At 43.5% G+C, this 18664-nt stretch overlaps 1 protein-coding gene across 3 annotated transcripts in view; it reads left to right on the top strand.

The window, feature by feature from the left end:
- The window catches only part of KNTC1 (kinetochore associated 1), a 389498-nt gene that overhangs the window by 201388 nt on the left and 169446 nt on the right, over nt 1–18664 (top strand). For all 3 annotated transcript variants that reach the window (XM_077461857.1, XM_077461860.1, XM_077461858.1), the window contains exons 37-40: nt 1151–1295; nt 2356–2412; nt 7036–7199; nt 15157–15261. In XM_077461857.1, coding sequence (XP_077317983.1) covers nt 1151–1295; nt 2356–2412; nt 7036–7199; nt 15157–15261 — 471 coding nt within the window. The remainder of the gene's footprint in view (nt 1–1150; nt 1296–2355; nt 2413–7035; nt 7200–15156; nt 15262–18664) is intronic.

An 18664-nucleotide genomic window follows, 5' to 3' on the forward strand; every position in this document is an offset into this window, starting at 1 on the left:
GCTATAAACTGAGGCATGCTAGTAGTGTCCAGCCTGTAGCAGCTGTATAACTTGGACTACAAAGAGAGGATTTTATGGCAAATACAAAAATCCGATTTTATTTCCTTTTTAAGTACTGCTAGTAAGTGCCCTATGTAATATCAAAAGCTTAGTACACATATGCTGGTTACACAGTTTACCTACTGCCTATGTCCTAAACATCTAGGTATGCTGAGTTCTCAGCACTCTCCTGGGTGGGGTGGGGGGTGTCATTCACTAGGGAACACAATTGACATATCCCATACCATGCAGTCAAACTTGTTAAACCTCTGTCACTGCTGTTCTTTAGGTCCATCATCAAAGTCAATATTTCACTTTGTATCTTAGGCTTCAAAGCACAACCACACTACTAGCAAGGAGACAAATTGTATAATCACACTGCTAAGAAAGAGACAAATACTTAAAGCGGAGTTCCACCCAAAAAGGGAAGTTGGCGCTTTTCAGGAGCGGGGGGGGGGGGTGTATGGAGCTTCCCACTTTGGTTCCAAGCACCGTGACTGACCAGTCCCAGAAGACTGCATCCAGTGCACAGTGGGGCACCTGGCTGAGAAGTCGCAAACTGTCACAGCCGTGTGCCCATAGTGAAGATGCCGGGGACCGAAGACAGCAGGCGAGACCAACGACCAACTGGGGTGAGCACACCGCTGGATCGCGTGACAGATGAGTGGTTGTTTTTTAGGTCAGCAGCTGCAATTTTTGTAGCTGCTGACTTTTATTTTTTCCACAAGTGGCTGGAACTCAAGCCACAAGGGCATATACTGGAGAAGAGCGTTACTATTTAGCACACCAACAGGCAGGGTCAGCTCTTAATCAGTTCTGTCTAATGTGATCATATCAACTTTTGAATGTGTATATGCACGCGTGTGTGTGTGTATATATATATATATATATATATATATATATATATATATATATATATATTAATATATATATATATATATTAATATATATATATATATATTAATATATATATATATATATTAATATATATATATATATATTAATATATATATATATATATATATTAATATATATATATATATATATTAATATATATATATATATAGAGAGAGAGAGAGAGAGATTTTCAGAAGCATGTTATCTCTTACAGAATGCCAGCTTTGGAGGTGACCGAGATCATTACAAAGAGTGGACCTATGAAGAATTCTTCAGTGAAGATGGAATTGTCCTGGATTCCCTGGTGGTTTTGCCAGTTGCTTATAATTTGGCTACAGCTTTTGTTCCAAGCACAGCTGGTAATATGTCTGAAGACCAAACCTTTTCTGTCACTTATGTTTTACAATTTTTTTATTTATTTTTGCTAGAAAATTACTTATAATTCCCAAACATATTTATATTTATTGCTCCTGACTTGCAGTTTTCAGTGAGTGACTTGTCTTTGCTGTGTCCTTTCTTTGTACTTGTGTGTGCTATCTGCATTGTGCAATGGATTCCAACAATTTATAATTATAAGCTCCTCATGGGAGACATCTCTTGCCATGTTTCTAATTGGGCGTGTACTGGGGATTTACTTCCTATTGTCCAGCTATTGCCTGGGTCATAGGTTAAGTTCACAGATTATTTCTTCAAAACAGATCTTGAAGAGAGAGTCCACCTCCAAAAAAAAATATTAAAAGCCAGCAGCTATAAATACTACAGCTGCTGACTTTTAATAAATGGACACTCACCTGTCCTAGGGTCCAGCGATGTCGGCAGCTGAGACCGATCGATCGTTTGAGTCTCGGCTGCTGCCGCCGCCATTCTAGGTGAGGGAATCAGGATGTGAAGAGTTGTGGCTTCACTTCCCGGTTCCCTACTGCGCATGTGCGAGTCGCGCAGGGCACTAGGAATGGTCCACGCTGTTTCTGGGACCCGTTTCTATGTCCCAGCAGACAGCACAGCGGGACAGGAAACGGCTTAGACTCCCGTGGGAGTCTATACCTGGAAGTGGATGCAATTACCTGTCTTAGACAGGTATCTGCACCCCCCTCCCCCTGAAAGGTGCCAAATGTGACACCGGAGGGTTCCGATGAGGTGAAGTTCCACTTTAGGTTGGAACCCCGCTTTAACTGATCGTACTTTGATGGACATTGTCCGTTAATGACGGTTAATATCCGTTTTGACAGATCTGGACATAGCCTTGTACGTTAAAAAAAAAACAAAAAAAACTGATAAAATCGGAATCGGGGGTTAACGGATGGTCAGCCGCTTGCCCATAGGAATGCATTGTGGTCCATTGACCGATGGAAGAAAAACAGATAGTATGAAAGGGGCCTTATGAAGCTGCTTAATCCCTCAAATTTTACTGTTTTACAGGTAAAAAGATGTATCCTTTGGATTGTGCAAATCTGGCTACCTGTTCATGCACAAAAGGTATTGTGGGGGAAAAACACATATTAATTCAATATATTATATAATTTTACTTTGAGATGACTATTTAACGTGTGCTGCTGAAACAAAGCGAAACCGATTTTGAATACACATTCGGGGGAAATTTACTAAAATTGGTTCACACAGAATCTGATACAGCTGTGCATAGTAACCAGTTGGATTCTAACTTCAAAGCTTCTTGTTCAATTAACCACGTGAGCCCCGGAAAAGATTTGTCCCCTTCTTGACCAGGCCATTTTTTGCGATACGCCACTACGTTGCTTTAACTGACAATTGCGCAGTCATGCGACGTTGTAACCAAACAAAATGTAATTTTTTCCCACAAATAGAGCTTTCTTTTGCTGGTATTTGATCACCTCTGCGGATTTTTATTTTTTGCGCTATAAGCAAAAAAATTGCTGACAATTAAAAAAAAAAAACACACACAATATTTTTACTTTTTGCTATAATAAATATCCCCTGAAAAAAAGTAAACAAACAAATTTCTTCATTGGTTTAGGTTGATATGTATTCTTCTACAGATTTTTGGTATAAAAAAAAAAATCGCAAAATGCATGTTTGATTTGCGCAAAAGTTATAGCGTCTACAAAATAAAGGATAGATTTATGTCTTTTATTTATATATATATATATATATATATATGTATATATATTAGTAATGGCGATCTGCGATTTTTATCGGAACTGCGACTTTGCGGCGGACAGATCGGACACTTTTTTTGGGACCATTGACATTTATACAGCGATCAGAGCTAAAATTAGCCACTGAATACTGTATAAATGTCACTGGCAAGGAAGGGGTTAACACGGGGGGGGGGAGATTAAGGGGTTAAGTGTGTTTCTAACTGTGGGGGATGTGAGTGACTGGGGGGGGGGACATATTGTTCCTACTTAGTAGGAATATACGATCTGTCTCTACTCCCCTGACAGAACTCGGATTTGTGTGTTTACACATAGATTCTCGTTCTGTCAGGAACGACCGCAGGTGCTCGGTGGACATCGCGCGTGCTGGGCACATGCATTGGCTCTGGGAACCCGCACGCACACCTGCTATACCGTCTTGAAGAGCCAACGTATAACTATGGGAATTTGCGCAGCCGTGCCAACCTGCTGCAGTATAACTGGAGGCTGGTCGGGAAGCGATTAAAGTGGTTGTATACTCGATTTTTTAACTTTTACCTACAGGAAAGCCTATAATAAGGCTTACCTGTAGGTAAAAAAAATATCTCCTAAACCTGTACGGTTTAGGAGATATCCCCCTCGGTATGCGCCGCTGACTGCAGCGGCGCATGCACACAAGGGGATTCTCGGCCTGAAAATCCGGCAGTGGCCGGCGGCCGGAATGAAATCTCCTGCGCGCATGCGCGGGAGTGAAGATATCGTGGCTCCGGCCACTCACAGCGCCGGAGCCGCGATACCCGGAAGAAACGCCGAGGGAGCATGTCAGCTCCCTCGGCGTGGATCGGGCCAGATGTCGGGGCCTCGTTCTAAGGTAAGTATTTCATAATGAGATAGTATGCGGGGCATACTAGCTCATTATGCCTTTTGCTTTGCAAGTTTAAAAAAAAAAAAAAAAATGTGCAGGTTTACTACCGCTTTAAGCTTTGCCAATAAAACCTAGAAGCTGATTGGTTACTATGCACACTTGCACCATATTCTGTGTATACCAGTTTTAGTAAATCTTCCACATTGCTGTTCTCGGTTAAGTACATAGCAAGCCTACTAGATCAGCTGTTACATTTAAATCTCAGTACACATCATGTTTGATTAAAGCTCATTTGAAGCCTTATTCTGTGTTGTCCTTTTATAGCTCTGGACTCCTGCATGTTCTGATATGTCACTGACTTTTGCTAAGAAATGGATTAAAATTATGGTTGCCACCTCATCCCTTTAAACCCGAACACATATTAAAGCGGTTGTAAACCCGCTGAATTTTTTTTGTTCTCACCTGCAAAGGAAAAGGCATAATGAGCCAGTATGCACCGCATACTAGCTCATTATGAAATACTTACCTTAGAACGAGGCCCCGACATCTGGCCTGATACACGCCGAGGGAGCTGACATGTTCCCTCTGCGTTTCTTCAGGGTATCGCGGCTCCGGCGCTGTGAGTGGCCGAAGCCGCGATATTGTCACTCCTGCGCATGCGTGTGGGAGATTTCTCTCCGGCAGGGTTCGGCGTCTGCCAGACTTTCAGCCCAGAATCCCCTGTGCGCATGCGCCGCTGCAGTCAGCGGCGCATTGCAAGGGGTATATCTCCTAAACCGCACAGGTTTAGGAGATATTTTTTTTACCTACAGGTAAGCCTTATAGGCTTTCCTGTAGGTAAAAGTCCCAAATTTGACTATACAACCACTTTAATTACACAGGCTCTGTGGCTGATTAGGGTGGTAATTAAACTCACTTTGTGCCTCATCTGCATTTAATTAGCCTCAGAACCTGTGTAGTTTCAAAAGTTTTTCCGGTTTAAAGGGATGAGGTGGCAACTCTACTTAACCACTTCAGCCCTGGAAGGATTTACCCTCTTCCTGACCAGAGCACATTTTGCGATTCGGCACTGCGTCGCTTTAACTGACAATTGCATGGTCGTGTGACGTGGCTCCCAAACAAAATTGGCATCCAGTTTTTTTTCCCACAAATAGAGCGTTCTTTTGGTGACATTTGATCACCCCTGCAGTTTTTATTTTTTGCGCTATAAACAAAAAAAAATTGCGTCAATTTTGAAAAAAAAAATATTTTTTGCTATAATAAATATCCCCCAAAAATATATATAAAAAGTATTTTTTCCCTCAGTTTAGGCCAATACGTATTCTATATATTTTTGGTAAAAAAAAAAAACGCAACAACGGTGGCCCAGAACAAGAGCTGCACCGCCCGCCGTCATTTGACTGTGGGTGGGCAGCAAGCAGTTAAACTGGGTATTTATGTGATTTTGTTAAATGTTATTAAGGATGCCACCAATCTCTCTGAGTAACAATGCCCCGCTTACTGTCTGAAGCTATGGCTGAGAGTTTAGTCCTCAGGATAACTATGTCCACTCTATTAACAACACCCATCCCACCTCCCATTCCCCCCAATATAATGCTGAATACATCCCTCCTCTTTCGTTTACTCTTCAGAAATAAGCGTCCTGCATGAACCTCATTCTGTGTCCGCACGTCTCTGGGAGTAAGCCCCTGGTACAATGACCGCACTTGATTCAGTGTATACTCGGCACATATGGGGTAATAGGCTTTTATTAACCACTGTGAGAAGCACTTTGAAGCACCATGTGATGAAGGCATACTGTGCCCTGGTAGCCAGCGTTTGTTCCCTTTATCTAACGCGTGTAGTCACTGGCATTACCTGTGCATGGTTCCAAACTCTCAGGTGAGACATCAGGCTTATCTCCCCCATATCTAGCTCTGGTGTCCCACATGTCCAGTAACTGAGAACCTCTCTGTAGAACTGCTAAGATTGAGACACCACCCCTTCAAGGATTTTTCACCCCATTGATGTGTCACCTGGCACCTTCTAGTCTGGCCAATAGACAGCTTATTATGCATAAGTGCCAGCTTCCTGGGTACCTGCACCATATTAATTCAGTTATGTCACTACATGTCACACATGAAAAAGCTTTCCTTCTTTGAATTCCTCCCGCCATAAAAAAAATACGTATTTTACATTTCTTGTTCTGACGGATTGGATACATTATATTCCTTCCCCACCCTCCAACCCATTGCACTTGTATTAATAGCACATTTCCAGCCTTCAGCCTCAAAGATCGAACCAAAGCAAAATAAGCTCAGCCCTTTCTTCCTCTGAGTAAACTGACATTCTTCCCACTGATCACCAAATAGAAGAAAACATATTTGCTAGTATAAAATGAAACCGAATTCCAGGAGTTAGAGTAAGAACCCTTTGTTATAAGTAGGACAGTTGGGCAGGCCTTGAAATGCAGGCTTAGATTCTCAAATGCTAGATGCTGCCAGTTGCCATCGCCAATATTTTCTATCAGTCACTTCAACTGGCTGTTTAAGAGCCTACAGTGTATATCCAAAATTTGGAAACTAACTGTTCATATATTCATCTTTAAAACGAATATTTAAAATAAAGCTGTACCTGTAAAGAACCTGGATACTAACCATTCTTGCTGCCCACTTTGCCAATTGCTTTGGCAGTAAAGGGCTACCTGTGGCTGAAGAATCTTCAGAAACAGACACTTCCGACAGTGTCAATTTTCTGGTCCCCCTTGCAATTACGGTACCTCTTGCCTGCCCCACTATTTCTCTACAGGGCACAGTAGTGATGTAGGAGTTGTAGGGAGGGACAACAATGGGGAATCAGGAATGCATAATTTCTAGAAGTGTTGGTTTCCAAACAGTGACCAGTTTCTCTACACTGTTTATCATCCTACAAACCCGCTAATTGTTTTTTATTTTTATCTTTAGTTACTTATTAGTGTGGGTTCATGTAACAGTATTTTGAATATCTATGGTTGGATTTGTGCACCGCATACTTTGCTTAAAATAAAGTTCATTAATATACAGACAATAGTAATGGTACAATAGACTACTGTTAATGTTATTTTAGGACCAGTCTCTTCCCTCCCTTTTTTTTTTCTTACAGGAGAAAACCTGCTGAGTCCTGCTAAAACTCCTATTGTTGCATTACTGGAGAATTTACAAGAGTGCAGTCAATGTGAACTGACCTTGCAGCTCATAACAAGAGCATTTGGTACATGTTTACAGCACAGCGTTTCAAATTATATAGATGATCATTTAAGTACAAAGGTACGGTCACTTGATGCATTAAAAGTATCAATTTATTACAGTTGGGTGAAATGCGTGTTTTCCATGTTAACCAATGTATGACCTTGTCCTTTGTAGTCATTTAAAAAGACAACATATTATAATTGTATATAGGGCTAGCAATTATTCATCTACAGTCATTTCGTGAAATGTATTAGACCCCCCATACATCACTCAAAATTTAGCCAGTTCAGCTAAAGGGCGCCCTGGTTGTACACAGTCGATCTAGCGATCGACTTGTGTATAACCAGACTTATTTGTTTTTCCCAGCAATTTCTGGGTTTTATAGCCAGCAACACTGATTATTGTATTCTGCTGGCAGAGAAAGCTCCCCGCCGGCAGAAGAACACAATAGCGCTGCGGGAGTTCTACCATCCACACCAAGTGTGTTGATAAGGGAATCTGCACTTTTTTTTTTAGAACTGTCTTAGAAAAGGATCAGAAGAATTGCTTTGGGTAACAAGAACACTTTAAATACTTTTAGAAGAAATGTTTAAATTTGAGGCATGCAGTGTGCAGGTTTAGTGATACACTTAAATAAAAGCTTAACTCCAGGCAAATTCTTCTTGCTATTCGGCACTGCACTACTTTAACTGGTAATTGCGCAGTCATGCAACAATGTACCCAAGCCCAATTTATATCATTTATTTTACACAAATAGAGCTTTGTTTTGGTGGCAATCTCCACTGGGTTTTTTTTTTTTTTGCTATGTAAACAAAAAAGACCAGAAATTATGAAAAAATCCTGGGGAACAAAACAAATTTTTTACTTTTCAGATATAAAACATATCCAATAAAAAAAAAAAAGTCTTCATACATTTCAGCCAAAATGTATTCTTCTAAGTTTTTGTTTCATTTTAGTTTTATACAAATTTTTAAAATAATCCCAATAAGTATATATTGATTGGTTTGCCTGAAAGGCTGGGGGGAACTGACTAACTGCCACTGGCATCACCAGTGACATTAATATAGTGATCAGTGATAATACTATACACTGTCGTCGTACTAATAACACTGGCTGGGAAGAGGTTAACATCCAGGGCAATCAAGGGTTAAACATGTGCCTAACTATGTGTAAAGTGTGCTGCTTTTACTACAGATCTGTTTCTCATCCCTGCTTTGCAGGATGACAAACCGACACATATCACCCTTTGTTTACCAGAGCTCTAGGCTGTGATTTCACACTATCCAATAGGTCCCTCTGACGGGTCCAGACTCCCGTTGTGTACAATCACATGTAGCAAAACGTGCCCTAAGCCTGGCAGTAAGCAGCGATGTACGTTGGCTTGACTACAGCAGTTGCCAAGTGGTTAAGGAAGGCACAGACAACAGTAAAACGTTTTTAACCCCCAAGCTTACTCCCCCACAATAAAGAGTTAATTGGACAAACTGCAATTCAATCAACAACGCTGTGCCATTACATTAAATGCATACAAAATAAAGTGTACAGTAAGCCAAACAATCCTATATTTGCAGAATCCTAAAACTGAAGAAAAAAGCAAAAGTTAACTAAGCCTGTTAGCTGTGATACGTAAAAGTTTTTCAGCTGTAAGAATGCTCGAACGTCTAAAAACGCTGATAAACGCTCAAAAAACGCGGCTCACCAGCGTTTTATTAACTCTTTTGATCCCATTGAAGAAAAAAAAAAACTATTGCAAAAACGCAGAAGAACTTTGAAAAACTCACTGCTAAGCTACTGGCGCTATTATAATGTTATCATAACGTCCAGTGTGCATGAGGCCTTAGTATTGAAAAAGGTTAGGTAGAATACCCTTCTTTCTACTTGCTGCCATGAATGTGATTCTAAAGCCCCATACACACTATGAGATTTTCTAGTGATTTTTTTCTTCAGATTTACCAAAACCATGTAATATGAGGTCAAACCTTAGGAGTTTCAATTTGTATGCAATCAGGCAGGCCCTTCTACTACATGATTTTGGTAAAACTGAAGGAAAAAAAATCAGCAGACAATCTGATAGTGTGTATGGGGCTTAAGACGCTGGAAAACATCTACTCCCTCAGTTGATTGAATGGTATACTGGTATAACCCTATATAAAGTATGTGAAAAACAGTGCTGTGCCATTCCTATTCAATAATGCTTATACATGTACATCCAGGATTAAAAACTCAATACACTATTTCAATTTGACATGCATTCCTTGGCAGGAGAAGGAAGTGATTCTAAAGGCAGAAGTTTTTTTTACCTTAATGCATTCTCTGCATTAATGTAAAACGTTTTGACACCAGCTCCCCCCAGCCCCCCTCTATAACTACCTGATCCCGATCTTGATCCAGAGCTGTGCCCGCTCCCTTTCTCCCTCACAGGACTTAGATGCAGCAGCAGGGTCCATTGGGTCCTGCTGCTTTAAATCAAACCTGTGAGAAGGGAGCAAGGGGTGGGGACCTTGCCGCACTGCGTGTGTATCAACAGAAGCTCACAATGTGGCTAAGGATGGAGCCTGCACGACTACCCCCATAGTAAGCGGCTTTCTATTGGGGAACTCTGAAGGTAGGAGGAGCCAGAATTGCTGGTGGGGGTCCCCAGAGGAGGAGAATTGGCGCTGCTCTGTGCAAAACCATTGCACAGAGCAGGCAAGTATGACGTTTATGATTAAAAAAAAAAAAATCCAACATTTACAATCACTTTGATGGCTCTGTGCAGAAAAGATCAGCATCTGAACCCAGAGACGCTACAGGCTGATAAACTAGAGATATTGTAATAGACTAGAAGTAATATAAGGTGTTACAATTGAATTTAAAGTTTACCAGTATTGTGCATATATATATATTATATATTTAAAAATATATCCATGCAAAAAATCCCAGCCTTTAGTACTGCTTCAATGTAAAAGATTTATGCGTATCCTACTTCTGGTTGGAGGGGTTTGTGTGTGTCTATATATATATATATATATATATATATATATATATATATATATATATACTTATAGTAGTTATCTGCTCTTTTTGTACTATAAAGGGCTATTTGTTTATGTTTTATTAACCCCACCATGACAGATGATTTCAAAAGCATGCTGCTCCTACTAAATGTCTTGGTGACAGCTGGCGCAGGTAGTTTGTATCAAACTACCTGTCTATGACAAGGGAGTTTGTCATGCATAATATTATATTACAGTCTTGTCTGAAAATCTGACAAGTGTCAGTATAGTGTACAGATTTTTTTTCTGATCACTGTATCAGTGTCATGGTGATGCTTGTTAGCATCAGAATCAGTCTTGTATAGTGTCATGGTCCCACCACCTATTCCCTAATAAAGTTTTAACCTCCTGATCACCCCCCAGTTAAGCCTTTCACTCCCTGTCAGTGTCATTTGTATAGTGTACAGATCTTTTTTTGATCACTGCTTTAGTGTCACAGGTGATGTCAGTTAGTGTCAATCCCAGACACCGTCAGATTTGAACCCTTTGATTGTTAAGAACACTACTTCACACACACACACTATATACCTCCATGACTAAAATAGTGTCTGAATGGATCAATTTCTTTGATTTGATCAGAGCTATACTAGCATCCCCAATAGTATAGTGTTCCTAAAAACGCAGCGTTGGCAGGATCAACCCGGACACTTGCTAGCCCCTCTGCCCAGCCCATCCAAAGTGAAGGACCAGTGGATCACTGTCACTTCCAATACAGGGCAAACAAAACCGCAGAGCCACACCTTATCTCTGCTAGCACTAGCAGTTTATCTTGTAGTGGTTAAAACCGTCCTCAACAACCAGGTCCTCTTTAAAGCGGAGGTCCACCCTAAAGTGGACCTTCCGCTCATCGGAACCCTCCCCCCCTCCGGTGCCACAATCGGCACCTTTCAGGGGGGAGGGGGGTGCAGTTACCTGGATAATCCAGGTAACTGCACCCACTTCCGGGATAGCTCTCTGCGGAAAGGGGCGTAACTTACGCCCCTTTCCGCAAGTGCCCGCCCCTTCCCGCAAGTGCCCCGCTGCCTGCTGGGAAACACACAGATCCCAGAGGCAGCGGGGAGCGTCCTTATTGCGCAGCGCGATTCGCGCATGCGCAGTAGGGAACCGGGAAATGAAGCCGAAAGGCTCCATTTCCTGATTCCCATACCCAAGATGGCGGCGGCAGGACCCGACAGACGACCTAGAGATCGGCTTCGGGTGCCGACATCGCGGGCGCGCTGGACAGGTAAGTGTCACTATTTTAAAAGTCAGCAGCTGCAGTATTTGTAGCTGCTGGCTTTTAAAAAAAAAAAAAAACGCAGAGTCCCGGTGGACTCCTGCTTTAACCTGTGAGTCACACTAGGTACCTGTAAATTTAGTGGCCAAAATATTAAGGTACACTAGTGAAGATGCCTACAGGGTACTGAGAATGACAAATGCAAGCACAGGGAAAGCTTCACTGTCAGAATCCGATTCAGGCTCAATATTCAAACCTGTAGAGAGCACCCTGACAGATGGCTCTGACTACTGGGTGGTGGTCCCTGCTAAGGTCAGATGTGCCCAACCTCGTTCTTCTGTTGCTGAGGTGCAACAATCACATGGTTCTCATATGCAGCAGAGTGCCAGTACTAGTGCCGCTCAACCCTCTGGTGAACTGGCAAGCGCCAGTGGACTAGTACATCCTGGTTGTAGAGAAACCAGCACTGCAGTAACACTTGGTGATTTGGCGAGTGCCATAAGTGCAGTTCAAGCTGGTGCGGTGGCTAGCACAAGTAGTGTCCCACAGCCACCAAGAGTTCAAACACAGGCCTGTAAAGCCCAAAGTGTCCTTCCTGATGCACTTGCAAATCCTGATCGGCAGTCCACCACTTTCGCAGTGCCCATTCACTGGCCACCCAGGCCAGTGACCCTTTAAGGGTTCCCGAATTTAACACCTTTCTGGGCCTATCCAGCCTCATGAGCATTACTAAAAAGAGAGAGGTGCGGTCATTTTGGTCCACTGACCCAATTCATCATATGCCCCTGTTCTCTGCTGCCATGGCCAGGACTAGATGCATGCAAATCTTGCGGTTCATGCACTTCCACGACAATAAACTCTGTTGTCTTCAGGGGGACCCTGAATATGATCGACTCCAAAAATAGTTTCCGGGTTTACGAGGGGAAAGATAGCAGCGTGGAGCCCCCTGACTGCCCAGACTACATAGGGAGCAGCGGCAAAATTGTTTGGGACTTGGTGTCACCCTTATTCCGAAAGGGGTGCCATTTATACGTGGACAATTTTTATACAAGCGTGGACCCTTTTAGACACCTCTTTCAATTAGGCATTGGCACATGTGGCACCATGTAATAGAATTGCCAGGGCTTCCCCAACCAACTTAGAAAGGGGAAGAGAGCCTGCTTGAGGTACAATAAATTGCTTGCAGTGAGGTGGAAGGACAAGCAAAATATTTTTGTTCTGTCTTCCATTCACGCAGACATGGCAGTCCAAACTATAATGGCAACTGGTGTTGAGAAGCCCCTCTGTGTCCCTGAGTACAACCATAAAATGGGAGGGGTAGACTTCATCGACCAGATGGGGCTGTACTTAATTGCCCATAAGGCCAGGCGCTGGTACAAAAGTGTCGGCATACCTATTCCAATTTGCTCTGTTGAATGCTTCTGTACTATACAAAGTGTCAGGAAGAAGTGGATCATTCCTAAAATTCCAGGAAGAGATCATCACAACCGCCTGCATGAGAGGCATTTTACAGATGTCCTGCCTGATACCCCTACCCAAAGAGCACCCCAATGAAGATGTTGTGTCGTGTCGATCTCGTATATTAAAAGTGCAAAAAAAGGGGGAAAAAAATAAAATAAAGGCAAAAATAGTTGTCGTTTTATTGTTATAGACACCCCAAAGTATTTGCTGAGCGTTCTGGTGAGTATTTTGCAGCTCTCATTTGTTTTGGAAAATTAAGAAAGAAAAACATTTTTTTTTTTCTCTTATCAATTTTCAAAAGTTTGTGACAAAAAGCGAGATCTGCAAAACACTCAACATGCCTCTCAAATATTTTGGGATCTCTACTTTCTGAAGAGGGGTCATTGGGAGGGGGGTTGTGCTATCTTGGCATTTCATGGCCTCCGAAACTGTGATAGGTAGCGAGGAGTGAAATCAACAATTTACGCCTTTGGAAAGCCTGAAGGCGGCGATTGGTTTTTGGCTGCCATGTACGTGGCTAGGCTCCCAAAAAGTCTTGCATGTAGGAAAGGAGAATTTATTTTGGGGTGTAAATTCACATACACCCATGGCATGTTTGAGCAATATATCATTTAAGTGACAATTTTGTGTACAAAAATACTTTTTTTGTCCTTTTTCAATCACTTATGGCAAAAAAATATATATATTTAATGGGCTCAACATGCCTCTCCCCAAACTCTTTGGGGTGTCTACTTTCCAAAAAGGGGTAATGTGGAGATTATTTTTTTTTTTTTACTGCCCTGCCATGTTATTACCTCAAAAACTGAGATAGGCAATCGTAAACTAAAAGCTGCGCAAATTCCAGTAAATGTACCCTAGTTTGTAGACGCTATAAATTTTGAGCAAACCAATAAATATACATTTATTGACATTTTTGACACGTGACTGAATACTTTTTGGCCTAAATATATGAAAAAATTGAGTTTATTGGATTTTTTTTTTATCACAAAAATTAAAAAATCACTGAGATGATCTATTACCACCAAAAGAAAGTTCTATTTGTGGGAGAAAAAAGACGCACATTTAGTTTGGGTACATCATTGCATGACCCATTTAAAGCAGCGCAGTGCCAAATTGCAAAAAGTTCTCTGGCCATTAAGGGGGTAAAACCTTCTGGGGCTGAAGTGGTTAAGGTCTTTTTTTTTTTTTTTTTTTTTTTTTTTGCCTTTTTCTTGAAATAACTTTTTTTTTTATCTCGGAGTCTGGTCTGCACCAGATTCAACCAAATAGTATATACATCTCTTTAAATTCTCAGAGTGGTTTAGATATTTTAATTGTATAGCTTATTTATATTTACCACTTAATATAAATAATCAAGAACAAATTTTTATGTTTTTTTAAACTTCACGTAATAAAATTTTATACCAAACTCAGGTTTTTTTTTTTGGTTTTTTTTTCTGACTAATCGAAACAATCAATCAACTAATTGATTATGAAAATAATCATTAGTTGCAACCCTAAATGTAACCTTGTATGCCATTATGCTGAGGTCTCTCAATCTGTTCTGAGGCCTTGCTAACATAGTAATGTAGCTACTTTGTTCACTCGTTGAAGTTCGTTCTTCTGAGAAAATCAACAAAACGTGCACATTAAAGCGGGAGTCCACCGGGACTCCGCGTTTTTTTTTTTTTTTTTTTTTTTTTTTTTTAAAAGCCAGCAGCTACAAATACTGCAGCTGCTGACTTTTAAAATGGTGACACTTACTTGTCCAGCGCGCCCGCGATGTCGGCACCCGAAGCCGATCTCTAGATCGACACTCGAGTGCTGCCGCCGCCATCTTGGGTATGGGAATCAGGAAATGGAGCCTTTCGGCTTCATTTCCCGGTTCCCTACTGCGCATGCGCGAGCCGCGCTGCGCAATGAGGACGGTCCCCGCTGCCTCTGGGATCTGTGTGTTTCCCAGCAGGCAGCGGGGCACTTGCGGGAAGGGGCGGGCACTTGCGGAAAGGGGCATAAGTTACGCCCCTTTCCGCAGAGAGCTATCCCGGAAGTGGGTGCAGTTACCTGGATTATCCAGGTAACTGCACCCCCCTCCCCCCTGAAAGGTGCCGATTGTGGCACCAGAGGGGGGGAGGGTTCCGATGAGCGGAAGGTCCACTTTAGGGTGGACCTCCGCTTTAATAAAGATTTGCTTCTGAACTTATGCTTTATTAGAACCATTGTGTTTCAGTGCTTGAACTTCAGTCCAACCCCTATACAGATAAGTTCCCACACGCATCACCTACTAAGCAGCGACTGAAGACACTGGTGCTTCATATTCATAATCATTTATTTTCTGTTCTAGTTGCACGATGAAAAGTTAATGGCAGAAACCAAAACATTTATTTCAATAATTGGAGAGAAAACAAAAACTTTGATTAAGGATACATCTATGGCGTTATTACACAAGGTAAGAAAACTGGTATAATGCTTTTTTTTTTTTTTTTTTTTTTTTTTTTTAGAATGTCGATCGCTTTTCTTACTTTTACATTTAGAGGCAAAGGATGAAATCTTCAGGAACATTGGTGTATGCAGCTGCCTTCAAGCAATTGGACACTGGCAAACAACCCAGTATAACCCCCTATTCATACCATGCCCCAGTTTTTTTGTTAGTGTCCTAAGAATACTGACATCAGCCTGAGCCGCAGTACTATTCAGTCTCCTTTAACCCCTTCAGGGGTAACTCCTTCCTTTGGTTTTATCTGGGAAGGAACTGTTCGCAACTAAATCTGAGTTTATGGGAAAAATTGCAGCCATGATAGCGGACTCAGTAGAAGGGTCCACAAGCTTGCTTCCATGCCTTCTCCTTCAGAATACAATTCTAATTCCCTGGAGTTCTAGTTGCTTCTGTACAGTCAGCTGAGCATGAGGAAGTTTGTACCTTATCTTTATTAAAGGAGTTAGTACAGGAAGACTCCTAATCTGCCAATATAACTCTTAAATTTAAGGATACCATCTCTGTCTTTTTTTTTTTTTTTTTATATATATGTATATATACTTAGGCCCCTTTTCACACTTGTGCTACTCCAAAGTCGCGCGATTTTGCCGTGATTTCGCAGCCGCTATTTTGACAAGATAGTCATATGACTGTGGATCCGACTTTGCCCCACGACTTGAAGTACGACTTCAGTGAGCAGCAGGGATGCGACTTTGACCTCCACGGCAATTAAAAAAATTGTTCATACCGGGCCCTTCGGTCGGGTATGGATTTTTAGGGGAATCCCCACGCCGAAAAACGTCATGGCCCCCCCCCCCCCCCAAATCCATACCAGACCCTTATCCAAGCACCAGCTCCTGAGCCGTACCAGGCCACGTGCCCTCAACATGGGGGGTGGGTGCACCTTCCCTGGCTGTTGGTTGTCGGGGTCTGCGGGTGGGGGGCTTATCAGAATCTGGGAGCCCCCTTTAATAAGGGGCCCCCAGATCCCGGCCCCCCACTTTATGTGAATGAGTATGGGGTACATCATACCCCTAACAATTCACCTGGGGGGGAGTGTCAATAAAAAAAACACACTAGACAGGTTTTTAAAGTAATTTATTAGGCAGCTCCAGGGTCTTCTTCCGACTTCGGGGGTCTCTTCTGACTTCTCCGCTCTCTTCTCACGCTCTCCGGTGTCTTCTTTCGCTCTCCGATTCTTCTCTCGCTCTCCGGTGCCTTCTGCCGGGCTCCTCCGCTATCTTCTTCCAGCTCGTTTACTGGCGTTGGCCTGGTCTTTTTTGTGTCATCTTCTTCCCTCTTCTCTTCTTCCGTTGTTGACACGATGCACTCTCACACTGTAATGCTGTGTGTGCTGTGCGCAACGATTTATATAGGCTTGGGGTGATGTCACCCAGTGACCCCGCCACCTTATGATGTCAGAGTCCCATCATGCCTCGGGCTGTGACGTCCTAGAGGGCGGTGCCACGGATGACATCACCTGATGACCACGCCCCACGCCTATATGAATTGTTGCGCAGCGCTCACACAGCATTACTGCGGGAGAGAGCGTTGTGTCAACATCGGAAGAAGACGCAGAAGGCCGGACCAATGCTAGTAAAAGAGCTGAAAGAAGATAGTGGAGGAGCCCAGCAGAAGGCACCGGAGAGCGAGAGAATAGAGCGGATAAGTCGGAAGAGACTCCTGAAGTTGGAAGAAGACCACCAGAGCTGCCTAATAAATTACTTTAAAAACCTGTCTAGTGTTTTTTTTTTTTTTTTTTTCCCCAGGTGAATGGGTAGGGGCACGATGTACCCCATACTCCTTCACAAAGTGTGGGGGGCTGAGATCTGGGGGCCCCCTTATTAAAGAGGGCTCCCAGATTCCGATAAGCCCCCCGCCAGCAGACCCCGACAACCAACGGCCTAGGTTGTTGGGAAGGGGCCCTTGTCCTCATCAACATGGAGGAAAGGTGCTTTGGGGGGGGACATGCGGCCTGGTGGGGGGTCGCTCGCTCGTCCCCACCTCCTTTTCTGATCGGCCAGGCTGGTGCTGGGATAAGGGTTTTTTCGGCGTTGGGATTTCCCTTAAAACCCATACCAGACTGAAGGGCCCGGTATGCTCATGAAGGGGGAACCCATGCCGGTTTAAAAAAAAAAAATCCCCTTTATGCACAAGTAGGCTCCCTGCAGGACCATCGGCCCTGGGAATTTTTATGGATTTTTTGCCTTTTGCGCAAGATTTTAATATCCTGTGATCTGCTATCAACAGCTGCCCATTTGTAGTCTCTCCAGCCTGGCCATTGAGCGGGTGCAGACCCTAGCTACACGCTGGGTCTGCTATGACATGCCCCTCAGGCTCCAAGGGCGGCCGGTGAGCGCAAAGCTCCAGGGCACACATATGATCGCACTACCGATGTCTTTGTCACAGTGTGCCGTGGCCAGCAGCCACCCCGTACTGCTTGGGAGTGGGTCTGTGATGGGATGTCCCCAGCTCGTCTGGATGGTAAGTACAGCTCTTCCTGCCTCGGCGGGATTGAGCAGCTGGGCATTCCCTGGGAGGTTGATTAGGGGGTCCCTCTCTTCTCTCGCTGTCCCTATTTTCCTACCCCTTACCCCAACCCCCCCCCCCGTGGGGGATGCTGCATGGCTGGGCTGCTAAACGGTGTGTGTACCTGTAGCCAGGGGTCCTCCAGGGGGCTCTGATCCTAGATGGGGGCTGTGCTGGTTGTCTGTGTCCCTGGGTTTTCTGGTCTCTCCCCTGGTGTCTGGGGGTCTGCATGTGCTGCCACCATAATCTCTGTTCATTCGCTGTGTACAGTTACTTGTCGTACATTTTTTGTGAGTCTCTGTGGAAAGCATGGTCGGGGACCATTTTTCTGAAGTTTGGCGGCCATTTTGTTGTAGCTCCGCGCGGTTTTTATTCTCGGCGCTGGTCCCTGTAGCTCAGGACAGCGCATTTCTTTTTTTGCTCTGGACACCTGGGAGCTGACACTGGACAACAGAATGGTGCAGCACTTGGCCGAGTCCTGCGATGGGGGCCTCTCAGTCTGCAGCAGCAAGGAGGTTGGGACGGTGCACCTGTCCTAAGTCCCCAAGGGTGACAGACAGGGTGGTTGAGCATGGCTTCAGAATCTGGTGTTTCTTCCCCAGAATTTCCTGCAATTGCAACCGGCTCATCTTCAAACAGTGCAGTGCCTTTGGACGCTTTGTCGGCGGTCTTTGAAACGTTCATTGCCAGGGTGGAGATGGTGTGTGGGCGCAAAGGTGTTAAACAGCCCCTGCCCCCCGCTTCCCAGCCCCCATCCTCCAGGAGAAGTTCTGACTTTGACTTGGCCCCGCGGTGACTGGTAGCCCCTGCTCTCATAGATCAGATGACGCTGACCAGGACCGATCGG

This window comes from Lithobates pipiens, unplaced genomic scaffold, assembly GCF_037356315.1.
Source record: "Lithobates pipiens isolate NorthernLeopardFrog02 unplaced genomic scaffold, aLitPip1_a1.2 Scaffold_3, whole genome shotgun sequence".
Classification (NCBI taxonomy): Eukaryota; Metazoa; Chordata; class Amphibia; order Anura; family Ranidae; genus Lithobates; species Lithobates pipiens.